Here is an 18,097-nt window from a genome sequence, read left to right on the forward strand (position 1 = left end):
GAAACCGCGTCTCTACAAAATATACAAAAATTAGCCGGGCATGGTGGCGCACGCCTGTGGTCCCAGCTACTCAGAGGGCTGAGGTGGGAGGATCGCTTGAGCCCAGGAAGTAGAGGCAGCAGTGGGCCGTGATTGCACCACTGCACTGCAGCCTAGGTGACAGCGTGAGCCTCTGCCTCAAAATAAAATAAAATAAAGTAAAACAAAAGCCCAGGTATTTCTACCCAATTCGGGGCACTCTGATGAACAATACTCCAGAGGTCCCTGCTGGGGTTGCTGAGGTTTTGTCAGGCTTGCATGGCGATTCAACTTCTCTCTGCCCAGTCTTGCTTCCTCCCCCTTTTCCTTCACAGGTGTCAATCCCCAGTAAACATCTACCACCCAAAATTCCATCTCATTATCTTCTACCAGAGGAACAAAGTGGGCAAACTCCACGTCTCCTGCTTTTTCTAGTACAGCACTCTCCCCTGGCACAAACATAGGAACTGGAGCCCCTTTGCTCTCAGCAGTTTATTTATAAACATACCTTAATATATACCCAAAGGAAAAGATTCAAGATAACACATGTTTTGTGGGGAAAAAGTCCTTATGCTACATGCAAATATATTTTTGTACTCATTAAAACCACATAAAAGTGTATTATGCATTTTAAAAGGTTGATTACCTCAAAACCAGAAATGCCCTCCAGGCTCTCTGCTGACATAACCCACATTTACGAAGTCAAAAGCAGCTTTCCCGATTTTCTTCTCCTTCATTGTATGAGGGGAAATGTTTTTTTGGACAATCTTGCATACATTTGTCAGTTTGAAAGAAAACATTTTGTCTTGTTATTGAAGATATTTTAGTAAAAAGATCCTGAAATATTTTTTCAAGGATTGATTCAGTTATGAGTGAGCAGAATATGATTCCTTTACTGTAACTTTAAGAAGATTACCAGGGAGTCAAGGAAAGAAGAGGAAAACATATAAATCATCAAGTATAATTAACACTTTCTAAGCAGCAAGGTTCGGGGGTGAGGGTTCACAGCATTTATTTTTCTCAAAAATTAGTTAGCTTTCAATGAAAACACTTTAGGAGGCAAATAATCTAAGGAAAAAATGAGTATTGGGTGAAATAGGATCAATCATTTTGAATTATAAAAGTCAGAGCCCAAAGCTAAAGTGAGTGTTCATCAAAGAGTCCTGGTTGTTTATTGATTTGGCTCCATCAGTGCTGGAGCTTTCTTTATTTAGAGAGCTGTTAGTTGGGCTTCATATTTCAATTGTTCTCGTTGATGTTACTGTTACCATCCATTCCATAACCATAGGAAGAGGATGCTGTGTCTTCATGTAGACCTACTAACCTGCCATCAGAAGACATGCACACGTCAGTCTTTCCAGTAATAAGCTGCATCTTCACTGCTCATCTCAGCCATTTAGATGACTGACTCAAGTTGAGTCCAGGTGGCAGTATTAAATGAGTCTGTCTTTGGGAAAGTTAAATAATCTCTACGATGATTAATCTTTGGCTCATTAATTTTAGCACAAAAGGTGACCTGATATAATGGGGCAAGCATCCTAATGGAGTTGGACAGGCTTGGTTTGAATCCCAGATCCACCACTTGCTAGCTCTGTGATACTGACTAAGTCATTTCATATCTCTGAGCCTCGGTTTCCTCACCTGTAAAAAATGAGTGGCAATCAAGGATTTTTGTGCAGACTACACAAGACAATGCATGTGGAAATGTGTGACACATGATAAAGTTTTGTTACTAGGCTCCAACCAATAGCCCAAATACAGGCTAGGGTGCTAGTGGCATAAGGAGAATCTCTTAGGTATGCCTCCTGTCATGGTCTGAAACATACATGACAACACCTGTTGCGGAGTCAACAGGCATGGGCTGAAAGGCAAAAGTAATTCTTTGAGGATACCCCATAACACATCCTCATAGAACCAGTAATAAGCCCAGTCTCCTGGGAAATGACAACCTACACCCAGTGAAACATAGCAATCATCAGAAAGTTGAGTGTGATCAAAGGTGTCATTCACAGAGAGAGGTAGTGAGGTGGAGGGAGAGAGAGACCCTGTGAACAATAGCTCTGACCACTAAACAGGGGAGACACCACCTTGGTACTCAGTATGGAAAGGAGGATACACCTACAATACATAGATAACTATAGCTTCAGTGTCTTATGAGTACAAAGGACAAGACAATGACTTATTTTTATCTGAGCAGCTGTAGTAGTGGGTCCCCAGCTGCATGGCTCCCTGTGCCAAGGGGAAATGAAAAATGCTATAGTAGCCTCTCTTGTCTCCATTCCCTTTTCCTAGATGAGATTTTTCCCTCTGGAGCACTATAGCAGGGCTTTCTTCCTCCTTCTGGTACTCTGCCTGCTAGACCCAGGGCCCAGTCGAACACAGACCTGATTGGAGGGGGGCTGGGTAGGCTCTAACCCAAGAAATTCCCTCCACAGGATCCTTCCTGAGGCCAGAAGAGCCATCACAATAGATTTGCTACTTTGCCTTAAGACTTCGTATACTAATAAAACCAACATGTCTTCTCTGCAACTTGCTCCACCTTCCCAAATATATACACACATCACTGATACACATATTATGAATTAGTTCATCATATTCTCTCCAGGGAACACAATAGGTATAAAAAGCTTGGTGAGAGTAATAGCTGGGAGGAGACAGATAGATTTGGTCGATTTCCCATTGTCAATTAGGCAATAATGATAATAACAAGGATGACATTTATTGACTGTATGTGATCTCATCTTACCTCTCAAAAACACTATTTATGAACCCTGTCTTACAAGATGAGGAAACTGAGCTACAGAGAATTACACAAGTTGCCCAAGGTCACACAGCTAGTAAGTGGATAACCAAAGTTTGTGCACTTAACCTCTATGCTCTATGTTTCTTTGGAGAGAGGAGCAACTGTGATGTTTCTCTTTCATACATCTCCTTGAAACCAGTCTACTCACGGCAGACTTGGCTTATGACAAAAATCTCTTAGGTCTTTTGTTTCCAAAACAAAAATGATAGCGTTCAAAGGTAGAGTAGCATCAGCAAAATGGTTTTCTGCAGTTTGTTATCTGGAACCTGGTCTTTATGTCTTGAGAACATCATTCTCCAGTCTATCTGCAAATGACCAAAAATGTTGGAATTCCCAGTAGTTTTCAGGGTAGAACCTCAAACGAGACATTAAAAATCAGCAACATGGCTGGGCGAGGTGACTCACACCTGTAATCCCAGCACTTTGGGAGGCCGAGGCGGGCGGATCACCTGAGGAGGTCAGGAGTTTGAGACCAGCCTGTCCAGCGTGGCGAAACCCTGTCTCTACTGAAAATACAAAAATTAGCTGGGCGTGGTGGCAGGTGCCTGTAATCCCAGCTACTCGGGAGGCTGAGGCAGGAAATCACTTGAACCCGGGAGGTGGAGGTTGCAGTGAGCCAGTATTGTGCCACTGCACTCAAGCTTGGGCAACAGAGCGAGACTCCGTCTCAGCAAACAAACAAAAAAAATCAGTAACACGTAACATACCAGTGCTCTAATTCATTGCTGCTGAGTCCTCTTTGAAGCCAAATAAACCTTCCATATTCACATTCCAGAAATGTCCCTGCCTCCTACTCCCATGCTTTGTCTGGAAAAATCCTTCATATCCTTCAAGGCCCAGCTCAAATGTCACCTCCTTTACGAAGTGGTTCCCAGTCCCACAGGCAGAATTAATTGATCTTCCTTTATGCTCCCACAGCACTTTATATTAGCGTTGGTGGTATAGCTCTTACCACATTGTTTAAGTTAATTGCATAAGTAAGCTCCTTGAGGTCAGAGACTTGTCTTATTCATAAACCCTTTGATTCCCATATTCCCAGCCTAGCACATACCTTATTTCATCAAATCTAAAACTCCATCAATTGTAAGACACACCATTATTTCATGAATTACTAAGAGAAACAAAATACTGACAATTATTCTATGACATATCATCAATTTGAAGATATGTCCCAAATTCGGGAAATGTCAATAAATTTTTAAAAATGTGTTTTAGAAGGAATGAACTGTGGCAATAAGTACTCACCAAATGTTTATAGAACTGAATTATTAAACCAAGGTGGAACAGATATTTCTAGAGAACTGTGACAGCCCATGCTTCTTAATAAGTAAGGGATTAGAAGTTGGTGATGAATGGTGTGTGACTGCATTGCTGATTTCAAATATTTTACCCAACAGATTAGTTAAAGGGATGAGTGGCCTGATGTGCCATTCCTATTTAAAAATAAAATAAAATAAAATAAACACCTCCAAGGACCAAGCCTGGTGGCTCATGCATGTAATCCCACTCCTTCAGAAGGCTAAGGCAGAGGATTGCTTGAGGCCAGGAGTTTGAGGCCAGCCTGGACAACATAGTGAGACCCTGTCTCTAAAAATATAAAAAATTAGCCAGGCATGGAGGCAAGCCCCTGTAGTCTCAATTACTCAGGAGGCTGAGGTGGGGAGGATTGCTTGAACCCAGGAGTTCAAGGCCGCAGTGAGTTACTTGTGCCACTGCACTCCAGCCTGGGCAACAAGGCCAGCCCCCACCTCTAAAACAACAACAACAACAAAGACACCTCCAGATCTCCCATTTAATATACTAGAAAGTAAAGTGATGATATACTGATTCTAGTTCCTTAAACTAGTTCAACGCACTGCTGTTATCATCTGCCCATGAAGAGGAATAGTAGCTCAGCTTTCTCCCAGTTTATTCCAGCCCTGCTTTTATTTTGATGCAATCCCTTCCTAATTCCAAACTGTTGGTCTGTGACATTGGCTCCCGTTTCTCCTTGGCCCTATGAAGTTAGTGATCGTATATTACTTCTCTGGTTAGTGTCTGTCTGGACCTATGCTTTCCATAGGATCTTTCCATAGGGCAGGCCTTGCTGGGTCTTAGTATTTCAGGCTGTCTCATCAAGAATCTGAATTCTAGTTCCATCCTAGAAAGAAACCCCACCCCCTGCCCTAGACCTAGTCTAAGCCATACACTTAATATCTCTCGACCTCCTTCCACCACTCTTTCCCTGCCCCCAAGCACGCATACACGCTCAGGCAAGATAAACCAAATTGTCACTGAAAACCTTAAATGTATGGTTGGTTCACAGAAATACTCCTGGAATAAAAGTTCCTCTTTGAAAATAGAATTATAGGCCAGGCATGGTGGCTCATGCCTGTAATTCCAGCACTTTGGGAGGCTGAGGTGAGTGGATCCCTTGAGCTCAGGAGTTCGAGACCAGCCTGGCCAATATGGCAAAATCCCATCTCTAAGAAAAATAAAAAAAAAAAATAGCTGCCTGTAATCCCAGCTACTCAGGAGGCGGAGGCACGAGAATTGCTTGAACCCATGAGGCAGAGGTAGCAGTGAGCTGAGATCATGCCACTGTACTCCAGCCTGGGCAACAGAGCAAGGCATAGTCTAAAAAAAAAAAAAAAAAGAAAAAAGAAAAGAAAAGAAAATGGAATTACACTAGCCAGACATGGTGGCATATGCCAGTAGCCCAAGTTACTGGGGAGGATCACTTGAGCCCAGGAGTTTGAGTCCAGCCTGGGCAACATAGCAAGACCCTGTCCCCCTCTCTCTAAAAATAAATAAATAAATAAATAATAATAAAAAAAGAATTATACTGAAAGGATTGAGCCTAGTAGCTTAATTAATACATTATAAAATTTTTAAACATGTAAGCAGTTCTTCGCATTAGCATTCAGGGAATGAGAGTCTTTATGAGGCAAGTACAAAGGGGTAATTTTATAAGGGGGTGATGAAGAAGAGAGTAAAACAGGGCAACGAGTTCCTAGTTTGCTTTCATACTTAGACCCTTGGTGGGAAGCCAGTGACCACTAAAAACCTGAAAGTCATCTCCCCCTTTGAGGCAGGCTGCCAGTGCTTGGGTTAGGTTTATCAGGACTAAGTCAGAAAGCTCCAACGATTAGCATCTTCCAATTTACGCCAATCTTCCCAGGCAAGGCAAGACTTGTTCAGCCTCCAGGTCAGCTTAGTCAGTATCCATTCAGTGCCTTCCCCAGCCTTAATGAATAAAGAGGAAACAAGAGAAAGGTAGAGAAACAACCTCTATTGATTTATTATTGATAGTATTTGGAGATGTTCAATCTATGTAAAGGACCCTGCTTATATTTTCTTTCGAAGGGGGTCTGCAAAGTAGGTCCCCCAAAGTATTAGAATTGAATGCATCCAGGCTGGGCGCTGTGGCTCACGCCTGTAATCCCAGTACTTTGGGAGGCCGAGGTGGGTGGATCATGAGGTCAGGAGTTCGAGACCAGCCTGGCCAAGATAGTGAAACCCTGTCTACTGACAAAAAAAAAAAAAAAAAATTAATTAGCCAGGTGTAGTGGCAGGTGCCTGTAATCCCAGCTACTCAGGAGGCTAAGGCAGGAGAATTGCACCCGGGAGGCGGAGGTTACAGTGAGCCGAGATTGCCCCACTGCACTCTAGCCTGGGTGACAGAGCAAGACTCCACCTCAAAAAAACAAAACAAAACAAAACAAAAAAGAATTGAATGCATCCAATGCCATAGGAGTTTTACTTCCTTACAGGTAGAGTTACACTTGCAAATAAAATCATTGAGGTGAAATCACAGAACATTAGAACTGAACAGAATCTTGATGATAGATCTGCTGCCTTGTTTCATAGATAAGGACGTTTAGGGGAAGAAAGTTAACTAACTAGTTACTGGCAGAGCAAGTACTAGAAGCCAAATCCCCAGTCTGGGGATTTTCCCAACAGGGAAGATACCTAAACCCTTACAATTGTATCTCATCCTCATAGTCTGCAGTAACATTTGGTTCATTAGGCTTTAAAACACCATGCAAATAGAGCTCCTATTACAGGATATCTTGATAACTGATACAAACAAATGGTAAAGGATCAACTGGCCCATCACTTCCACCAAAAGATTGAGGCAGTCCATTTTCACCACGTATAAGTGTAAAATAAATTGTCATCACCTGGGGCCCTTACAGGGCTGGATTACTGTAAAAATCAAGCCAGCTCACTGAAAGTTTATCCAGATGACATCCAACTTCACCACAGTCCCCACCAACTTGTGATGTAAGCCGGAGAGGAAGCTTCGAAATTTTCCCCTGGTCGAGTTTTGAGAGAACTGTGTAAACAACGCCCCTTACTGGTCAACATAAGAAAACACAAAAGCCACTGCTGACAAGAGCAGGGCTCTAGCAAAGGTCACAGCAATGTCTCTAAGTTGTCTTCTAGTCTATGGGAACCGTGGCCAGGTCAAAGGAGAAAGCCTGGGGAAAAACAGCAGGGGGAAGAAAAAAACTACATTTTTTTCAGAGATGTTTATATGTACCGAATTAAAGTTAGACCCCCAAAGTAAGCAGATACATTTTTGGTATCCCATTGAGTTTGAACAGGCAGTTACAAGACCCACAGGCATATGTTAGGCTTATACACATAAACAAGATTTTTATTGTTAACATCAATGAACACAGATGGAAAAATATTCACGTTGCAAGGACATATTTGCTTACAAGATCACAAAATGGCTGTTGATTTGTATTCATAAATGATTTGGTGAATCAGTATGTGTTTTTGAGTGAATATATGAGATTTCCAAAGCTTCGTTTCCATTTGTACTCCTGGAATAACTTCATCAGAAAGAGAAAGCAGAAGCTTGGAAACATGTATATGTTTTATAGATACTGTGATTTACCGAAAATGAAAATAACATCCTATTACATATATTTTAAGTAATACACAAAGCAAATACAATAAACACTGATTTGGCTCAATGACTTGTGTAATGGAAGGATATTTTTAAGTTTTAAAAAAAATCCCCAGTAAAGTGGTCAAAGATACTTGATGATGTTGCCATTGAAGAAGCATAGTATTTTCTAAGCAACTCCAAGGCTCTGTTATTTCTTGCTTGTAGGGTCTTCTCAGTTCTCAGTTCATTCTTGACGGCACTGAGCTCTCCGCGGATCTTTGCCATTTCTAATTCATAATACGATTTCATTTCTTCTTTTAGGAGCACATTTCCAAACTTGGTTTGATGTTTTAAGTTCCTAACAGCTTCTTTTAAATCTCTGTTCTCTAGGTTCAATTTGTGGATGACTTCTTTGGCTTGCTGGAGTTGTTCACTTAAGTTTTTTACATTTGTTGCTTTTTCAGACAGGTCATTTCTTAAAGCTTGAACTTCATAGTCGCTTTTTGAAGCATCCGTCTCTGTTTCTTGAAAATTTAGAGGTTTTGTGAATATTTCTTTTCTGTAGTACAAAAGTTCTTTTTCAGCGTTTTCAAATTCCTCTTCTATTTTTCTGCATTTCATATTAAGTTCTTCCAGTTCTTCATTCAAAATATTCAGGCAAAGTTTTGGAGACATTCTTTCCATAAGTTTCTTTCTTATGTCTTGTCTTAGTAGAGCTGGTAAGTTATCTGTACTGCAGGTAGAGCTATCTTCCGTGCTGTTAAAGCTTTCTTCGGTTGTAACATCCACATTAGATGATTCATAGGATGCAGAATTTGTGTCTGTCTCGTTCTGTGAAATGTTTATCTTGTTCTCTCTTAAATTTGATTCTTGTTCTATTTCATTTAGTTGGAAAATATATTTTTTCCTCCTAAATTTACTTTCTTCTTGAAACTTTCTACTGGACAAATTATAAATTTCTTCCATTCTCTTGCTGCTATCTGTAGTCGTTTGTTCAGAAGAAGATTCAGGCTGAGAAGTCTCTTCTAGAACATCCTGTGCACTAAAAAAAGGAGTAAACATATACTCCTTCCAGTGTTTTCTTCTAGCATCCATTTCTCCAGGCCCCTCTTCCAATATCTGAAAAACACAATTTAAAACCAAGGCAGGCACATTATTTACACTAGTAGCTAGCATAGTAGAAAGAAATAAGAATGCTGGCTCATGGGTGAAGAATCTAAATATTTGAGTGCTGGCTCTCTCTCTAACTCACTGAATGACTTGGGCCTCAGTTCCCTCATTTATAAATGGAAAGGGCTGAACGAGCTAAGTTCTACAGATGCTTCCAGCTTTAAAAGTCTCTGATCCTATGAAATAGAACTGGTAAACTGACACATTTAGCTACTTACTGTACACACAGAAAGTGATTCTATAAGAAAACAACTGTACACATAAAAACAGACTGCTTTAAAATAAAAAAGTGATTTGAAATTAATAGGTTAATGTTGGTAATACCTGTGCTTTCAATGTGTCTGATGCCTTTCTAGTTCTTGTGGATTGGACTATTGTTTATTCATTCTTTAAAGTGACTAAAACATCAGGGCTTAGTGAGATGTGAGCTGCTTTTGGTAAAGTATACCATGCGGACTTCCTTATGACTAACTCTGCCAAATGCCCTTCTGTCTTGACCTATAAATTCCTGCTATTCCAGTCTTGGGCTTTGCTTTTAGTCAAGACTGCCAAGTGTACAGAATTCTATCTGTTTTGACAGCAATTTCTTGAGGAGAACCTAATGTCAACAATTGCAAATATTAATGCCACCAAATGTGTTTTTCTCAAGATATTGACTCTGAGTGTAGTTTTTAGGTGAAAATTCAGCATACTAAATCACGAACAACTTTCCAAGTTTATAAAAATATGAGGATGATTATTTTGTTTCAAAAAGAGTCTTCCCTACCCAAAGGGAATCCTTAATGTACAGCCTTCCCACAGCACTGAACTATTTGATAAGTGACTACTTCTGAGGGAAGGGAGAAAGAAGAACCAAAGCAGCATGTGGAGGGCCACTGGCACCTGAAGCCACCAACCAGTAGCTGAAGTTAGCCCTAAAGGGTGAGGAGAAGACGGAGAGGGTCACTTTATTCATTTTATATATTAATTTATCAAGACATATTTGTAGTATTACCATGGAGAAAAATCAAAGTATGCCTGCATCTCTTTTATCTATGCACTGAAATGTAATTTTCTGCTGGTAATGAGAAATGGCAAATGTTGTATTTATAACTTAATTAATATTTTCTTTGATTATTATAACAATTTTGGAGAATACAGAAAAGCACATAAAACAGAAGGAATCTCCTTCATAATCTCATGGCCCTGAGATAACTATTTTTTGGTGTATGATATTTTCTTTTCTTTTCACAAACAGTAGTTTATTTTAAATAACGCAGGTTTTCCTTACTATAAGCAATGAAGGAATAAACTTGATACCTATAGGCACTGAACATATCTCTCCCCTTTGCCACACAAAAGATGGAAGGGACTCACCATCCCCAAGGGTACATCCCTACTGGCAACTACTTGGCTTTGAGGAAAGGAGAAGGTACACATATTCTTAAGATGAACTATTTGGAGAGTTCAGTGAAGGTACTAAAATCATTGGTCCAAAAGCCAGAAGCCAAGCTTTCTTGAGGTCAATCAGACCATAGTGATAAACTCAGACCTGAAATTTACAGTACGTATTTGCCATTGGAGTATCATCTTCTTTCTTTTGAAACAGTCCTTTCTGACTTTTATTATGCTACGAGTCACCATCCAGAAGCATCATTGATCAATCTCTTCTTAAAGGGAAACATCATTTCTTGGTTTCCCTCCTCTCTAGAAATATGAATGCAAATCAGTAGGAATTATTACAGCAATCATAGAGGAAAGGAACAGAGAGAGGAGAAAAGAGGGTGATATTAATTGCCAGTCACATTTTTTAGCAGTCAAATTTTTACCCAACAATTCTATAGATGATAAAAATGCTTCTAATCAGGTAGCAATGGCAGAGAGATTACTATTTCTCTTAATTCTGGATGAAGGGCATTGGTGGGATTGATTAGGAAGGAGGTGAGCACAGGGGCAAGTAAAGTGTGGCCACTTTATATCTGGAGATAGCAAGAATGACACATCTGAGATAGAGGTCTGGGTATGGATAAAGGTTAAAATAAAAAACTCTTTTCATTAATAATTTTGCTCCTTGAAAAAGTAACTTCTACATCCAACCATCCCATAAATCTCTGGCAAAACACATACACACATGCACACACTTTTTAATTTTCACTGTCTTTCTTCCCTGAGCCTCTGTATAATTTCCTGGTGTCTGAAAGGAAATGCCTTTCAGTGAAGCCTATATAGTTACTGAAATGGGAAGAGTCCATTTATGACTAAGGCCCAGAGAAGTTAAGTGACTTGACCAAGGCCACACAGCCCATAGTAGTAAAACTGAGGACCCTGTGTCCCAGGTCAGTGCTTGTTCTAAAATTCTTCTTTATTCATCTGCTAGGTTTCATTCCCCACATTGAAAGAAAACAACCCACTATTTTCAGAGCTTAGGTATCTTTTAAAAGGCCACAAAAGAAGAGAGGAAAAGTGAAGGGGGGAGGGTAAGGAGAACTGCATGTCACATTTCAAAGAACAGAAAGAAAGGTTTGAAAAGCCTTTTGGAATTTCCCTCCCATGGCTTACACAGGGCAGGGTCAAGGGGTCTCTGAGCTGCTTCTTTTTTTTCTCTCTCTCTTTCATTGGCAAGATATCCTTTAAGGGCTTGTTCCCAAATCTAGTCACAGAATGTGGCAAAGCCCAGACTCGGGGTAAAAGCTGCCAGTCTCATTTTCTCTTCACAAATTGCACTGTCTGTTTTTTTATGCAGAACGAGTATGGCATTAGAATTCTCTGGCGAGAACAGGGAATATGCTTTATGGCAATGACACTCCTTTACCCTGGGCTGGCAGCCATTTTGTTCTCAATAAACTTGACTAGGTAATTTGTTCCAGCATAAGGCAAACCAAACCATAAGCCATTATTGAAAGTGTAGGCATGCCTGTTAGTGGGTCAGTTGTGGACATTAGTGTAAGCGCCTACTCAACACTACAATGGATCCTGAAGGTCAGAAGAGTAGGGGAAGGAGGCCTCGAGGGGATGAAAAACTGGTTTCTTTAGAAGCAAATAATCCAGAACACAGACAGGAAAACAATAAAAAGTCATAGGACAAAAACTACATCAGTAGTCCTCTAAGATAGCAATCCCCCAGAAGCCCGCAGGACTGCACTGTTAAGGCGTATGTGTCTACAATATGACTACATCTATTCATTTGTGTCTGACATGAATTAATAATGGACTCCTGATGGTTCTAGTTAGTGTCTCACTGAAAACATTATCATTTATCCTCGGGTGACTTTTTTTTTTGCAGTGGCAAAGTAATAGAACATTTTTGCAGAGTAAGAGATCTCTTGTCTCATGAAAGTGGTTTGTATTCACCTAAAGAATTTGAGAACCACTGATAAAATAAATTGAAGATGAATTTATATATAACATGATGTAACATAAATGTCGAGAGCTAAGCAAAGAACAGTCATTTACAATGGACCTGTAGGTGCACTGTTCCATAAAAATCTTAGAGGAATGCACATTTATTCTCAAATAGCTCCAGAAAATAATACACTACTGTTTACTGTGAAAGGAGAAATCTACAAACCATCTCAGTTTCATTTTTGAGCTGGGGCCCTAGAGAATATAATCATATTAAAGTGAATGTGAAATTTAATTATTTGTTTTCTAAAATATTCATATTTTAAATCACAGGCTTTAGGGAAATTCGATGACATAAATCAAATTTTTTTTTTTCTGTTGTCTTATCCCATTTACATGGGCATAGTGGCTCACATCTGTAATCCCAGTGCTTTGGGAGGCAGAGGCGGAAGGATAACTTGATGCCTGGAGTTCAAAACCAGACTGGGCAACATAGTGAGACTCGTGTCTACAAAAATTAAAAACAAAATTAGATAGGTGTGATGGTATATGCCTGTAGTCCTAACTGCTCAGGTGGGAGGATTGATTGAGCTCAGGGGGTTGAGGCTGAAGTGAGCTATGATCATGCCACTGCACTCCAGCCTGGGAAACAGAGCGACACTCGGTCTCCTAAAAAAAAAAAAAAAAAAATTTAGGTTTCAAATTTTCAGGACCATCTCTCTTCACAAATTTAGATCTGCCTGCAAAATTCCATTATTCTTCCAGGCAGAGTAGGTAGGGACTGGAAAACAGTTCTGGAAGAATGCCAGAGGCTTTTTCCCATCTCGCAAGGGTCCTTCCTCTCAAACTTTGTAAACTGGGAATGATGGTTGGAAAAGGTTATCTCCAACCTGTGTTGAGTAACCTGTCATTACCCTTAGTCGCTTAGTAGCGCTCAAGAAGGGGCATGGCTTTTAGTCACTAACCAGGGGCAGTAAGGTGAAGACAAAGGGCTCCTCTTAGCATAAAGAACTTTCTCCCCTTATTCTTGGATAGTCTGTTCTCTGGACCCTTAGAAAAACTGCTCCACCAAACTAGGAAAAAAGTCTGTTACAAAGGAAATCACTAGTTTTGCTTCTTTCTCAACTGTCCAATTTACTCTCACTTCAGAGCAGTGGTTCTCAACCTTTTTTTTAAATTTTCTTTTTCCTGCTTCCACTGTTTCCAGACACAAAAACACTCCCATCACTACCCTCTTTCCTCAGAAGATTCTGACCTGCCCCCATAGGGGAGATTCCCCATTCTCCACCTTCTTTCACTGACTTGCAGAAAACTATTAAATACCAAAAGAAGGACGCAAATGAACTGTCTGAAGTCAAGATGGATCAACATGTATTACCGTGCAAAATTGTGGGGAAGAAGGAAAAGGAAGTTTCTGAGAAAGGAACTGAGTGTGGACTATGGTGGAAAAAAGACTGAAGGAGTCAGATATCTTGGCCCCCACATTTTAGAACTGCGAGCCTCAGATTCTTCAGGTGTAAAATAGGGACAATATATTGGTTTCACAGGTGATTAAGAAAAACGAATGAAAATGGAAATGAAAGCAATTTTTAAAGTGTACTGTAAACAATGGGTTTTGTTCATTTTCAGGTTTTCCTTACCCTCCCTTTGAACGTAAACCAGCCAGTTAAACAACCTAAACTTTCTCCAGAGATAGGTACTCCAAAGTGGCCAGCCAGAAGTCATCAGACCTCAGAAAAAGTTAGTTTGAAAAAAAAAGTAGGTACTATTAAAACAAATATAAGGAAGCCTAAATTCCAATCTCAGATTGATTTCATCTGCATCCTCAGGGAAAAATTAGCCCTAACTTCTGTAAGTTAGTTGTTGATGTCCCCAGATTTCAGAAGCTGAATTGATTTTATCTAAACAAAAAAGTGGTAGTCTTTTCTACACCCTAATATATCAGCATTTTAAAATCACCAATTGCTCTACCAAGAGCTTTCCAAATGTCCCACTGTATTTCAGAGGCACCAATAACTTCTCAGAAATGAGTATTCGTTTGAAGACTAGCAAGGATGACTTTGCACTCTGGATTGTTCCTGTGCTTCTGTGGCATTTCACACAGACCTTTATTATACAAATATGCTATGATGGCCTGGCATTGTTACCTGATACATAGTAGCCCTGTATAAATATCTGTTTAATGAATGATCCTTAATATTCTTCCTGAAATCTCTACAATGCTTTGATTCTAAGTTAGTTTTTTAAAATTTTTTTGACATAATTTCTCCTCTGGCTTATAAAGTTTTGGGGGTGGTATTTTAGGGAAAGCACATTTTTTTCCCTTGAAGTTTATTTGGCTTAGCTAAAAGTCTTTAGAACACTTTTCTTTTTCTTTTTTTTTTTGAGATGGAGTCTCCACTCTGTCACCCAGGCTGGAGTGCAGTGGTGCAATCTCGGCTCACTGCAAGCTCCGCCCCCGGATTCACGCCATTCTCCTGTCTCAGCCTCCCGAGTAGCTGGGACTACAGGCGCCCGCCACCACGCCCTGCTAAATTTTTGTATTTTTAGTAGAGACGGGGTTTCACCGTGTTAGCCAGGATGGTCTCGATCTCCTGACCTCGTGATCCGCCCGCCTCAGCCTCCCAAAGTGCTGGGATTACAGGCATGAGCCACCGCGCCCGGCAGAACACTTTTCTTTTGTATTTTTATGAGGCCTTCCTGAGAGTTTACTGACAATGCAGATGATCAATTACAAGGCTGAAGAGTTATGTTGCGTAAGGCTCTGTGCTTCTAAACACTCCAACAAAATATCAGCTAACACGACTGTACTTACACTTCCTGGGGTCCAAGATCTTCTATCTACTGGATATCCTTGCCCTCCTTCTCCAGTTTGAACTGGAAAAATGAAAATTCCACCTCCCTCCGTGTAATCAGGAAATATGTTTAACCAGAATGCCCAAACCTATGTTTATATCTGAGATGTAGATTAAAATGACAAGTGATGGCCGGGCGCGGTGGCTCACGCCTGTAATCCCAGCACTTTGGGAAGCTGAGGCGGGCGGATCACAAGGTCAGGAGTGACCAGCCTGACCAACAAGGCAAAACCCTGTCTCTACTAAAAATACAAAAATTAGCCAGGCGCGGTGTGGCACGTGCCTGTAATCCCAGCTACTTAGGAGGCTGAGGCAGGAGAATCGCTTGAACCAGGTAGGCGAAGGCTGCAGTAAGCCGAAATCGCGCCACTGCACTCCAGCCTGGGCGACAGAGCAAGTCTCCGTCTCAAAAAAAAAAAAAAAAAAAAAAAAAAAGACAAGTGATATACTTAGAATGTCACTTGGTCTATCTGAAATGTGATACCAGACACTAAGAGGTAATTTCTCTTTTTGTCAACCCATTTCCCCAACTATTATGCCACTAGTCTTCCTTCCTCAAGCCATACAGATATCAAATGGGACAAGAATCATGAGGAAATTTTATCCAACACAGTACCTCCTCACTTTTAACACCTATTGGGCAAAGGAGGGAGCCTGGCTCGTTGTTAATCAGCACGCCACGAACCACATTAGCAAAAGGCTGGAACCCAGGCCTTGCCTCCCTCCCTCAGAGTGCAGTTAATTTGAAACAAACAAACAAACAAAAACATCGAAAAGGGAAGTCATCCTGATTTTTGCTTTCATCTGTCAGGGTCCTAATATATGGGCCAAAGTGTCCACTCCCTGGGACAAATTGTCTTCTGTATTGCTTGGCAGCTATGGAGGGGGAAGAAAAGTACCATTGAAAACTGGACCCCGTGAATGGTTATTACTCCCCAATTCTTTGTTATTAGTGTGAAGTTATTCCTTCTATAAGAAAAGATACGGCGAGTCACCTTAATTCCGAAGGCTGAGACTTTATTAGTATGGAAGTCACATTCTTGCCACAAAGCTGTATCTTTGTATGCATAGTTTGGGAGTTTTCTCTGTAAATTGTTAACTGAAACTCCTGCCATCGCTGCCTCCAGAGGAGAGAAGGTAGCTCAGGGTCGGGGCGCTGCTTCGGTCCCCATTGCAGGTGACACTTTCCACCTCCCCAGTCCCGACCTAGTCGCTGGCGGGCGGCGGGAGAGGCCTGACCCCACTCCTCTTTCCGCACTGCCACTCCCACGCCCTGGTCTTTTCCCTCCCAAACGCTTTCCAGTCCCGGCCTGAGCCTCTAAAGACAGAAATAACCTGCAGTGGGGGTCGGGGCGCGGACTTGGGCCCCTGCCCCTGGCTCTCTGCCCCTTCGACCCCTGTGTCCGGGAAGAAGAGGGGCGAGCTCGGGGGAGCCCCGGCTTTCCCGTGCGCAGACATACCTGGAAACGTGGTTGCGGTCTGGAGAGCCCGAACCTCTCTTCCTCAAAGCCAATCACCACCGGCGCGCGGCAGCCCCTCGTTCGGCTCTGGCCACCGCGACCCTGCCGGGCCGGCTCCGGCCTGAGCCACCGCAGTGCAGCGCCAGAGCGGGCCGCGCGGTTGCCTAGCAACGGACCTGCCAGATTTAAAGGGACCAGCACTCGGGACGCGCGCAGGGGGCCGCGCGCTGGCGTCCAGCGGTCAAAGCCTGGCCCGAGGACTGAGCATGCCGGGTGGAGCGGGTACCGCGGCGGCTTCTGCCCGGCAAGAAATAGGAGCTCATGGGCGGAGAGCTGAGTCAGGTTGGGAATCGGCCAGAAACTGCAAGGCAGCCCCACCCGCAGTGGGATTATTACGGAGGGTCTGGGTGACTCACAAAGCCACCTGGACACTGTGACTGTGTGGGGGTCAAGACTACGTAGCATAGGGCCATTTCCTAGGCCTGCTGTTATTAGCATGACATAGTGGAGGGTTTGCCCTGGAAGGTCGCCAGGATTTGGTGCAGGGTTGCTAACTATGCAGGAGTTCCATCCCACCCTCCATCCCCACGCACACCCTCACGCATTAGCACAATGGTCTGACTTCTGACCAAGGTTTTAAGGACGTTAGGTCAGGAGAGCATTGTGCCGTGGCTATGCCCCTACGGAAGACTGGGCTTGTATCTCAGAGAGCCCATGGTTTCCTCATTTGCCGCTCAGGAATTTCTCTAAACCACTCTTGCACCCTACTTGAATTTAAAACCCATTGGGGGCAACTAGTTCCACACTACTGACAGTGTAAAATTGTTTCCTTTTATTAGTCCCCAAAGTACTCTCTTCCTACTTCAAAGGTTGCTCACAACTTCCGGGATTTGGTTGGGTGACAAGTCAATGCTTTTCACTGTGTTATAGATTTTAAACATTGTATTTTGTTGAATCAACAAATGATCTTCTCAGACTTAGGCCAGGCGCGGTGGCTCACACCTATAATCCCAGCCCTTCGGGAGGCCGAGGCGGGCGGATTACTTGAGGTCAGGAGTTCGAGACCAGCCTAGCCAACATGGGGAAACCCATCTCTACGAAAAGCACAAAAATTAGCCTGGCGTGGTGGCACATGCCTGTAGTCCCAGCTACTAGGGAGGCTAAGGCAGGTGAATCGCTTGAACCTGGGAGGCGTGAGCTGAGATCATGCCACTGCACGCCAGCCTGGGTGAAACAGTGAGACTCCATCTCAAAAAATAAATAAATAGGCAGGGCACGGTGGCTTATGCCTGTAATCCCAGCAATTTGGGAGGCCAAGGTGGGCGGATCACCTGAGGTCAGGGGTTCGAGACCAGCCTGTCCAACATGGTGAAACCTCATCTCTACTAAAAATACAAAAAAAAAAAAAAAAAAAAAAAAAAAAAAAATTAGCCTGGTGTGGTGGCACACATCTGTAGTCCCAGCTACGCAGGAGGCTGAGGCATGAGAATCACTTGAACCTGGGAGGCGGAGGTTGCAGTGAGCCAAGATCGCACCACTGCTCTCCAGCCTGGGCGACAGAGTGAGACTCCATCTCTAAATAAGTAAA

The 18,097-nt window shown here is 42.2% G+C and overlaps 1 protein-coding gene across 1 annotated transcript; it reads right to left on the reverse strand.

Annotated features, from left to right (window-relative positions):
• Positions 1 to 7,436: 7,436 nt before the first annotated feature.
• On the reverse strand, positions 7,437 to 17,564 carry CCDC160 (coiled-coil domain containing 160). Its single transcript, XM_003918299.4, has 2 exons — positions 16,510 to 17,564; positions 7,437 to 8,822 (listed from the first exon to the last, which is right to left on the reverse strand). Exons 1-2 carry the CDS (start codon positions 17,005 to 17,007, stop codon positions 7,821 to 7,823), a joined length of 1,500 nt encoding a protein of 499 aa, XP_003918348.3. The 5' UTR covers positions 17,008 to 17,564; the 3' UTR covers positions 7,437 to 7,820.
• Positions 17,565 to 18,097: the final 533 nt, after the last annotated feature.

This window comes from Papio anubis, chromosome X (genome assembly GCF_008728515.1).
Source record: "Papio anubis isolate 15944 chromosome X, Panubis1.0, whole genome shotgun sequence".
In the NCBI taxonomy this organism is placed as follows: domain Eukaryota; kingdom Metazoa; phylum Chordata; class Mammalia; order Primates; family Cercopithecidae; genus Papio; species Papio anubis.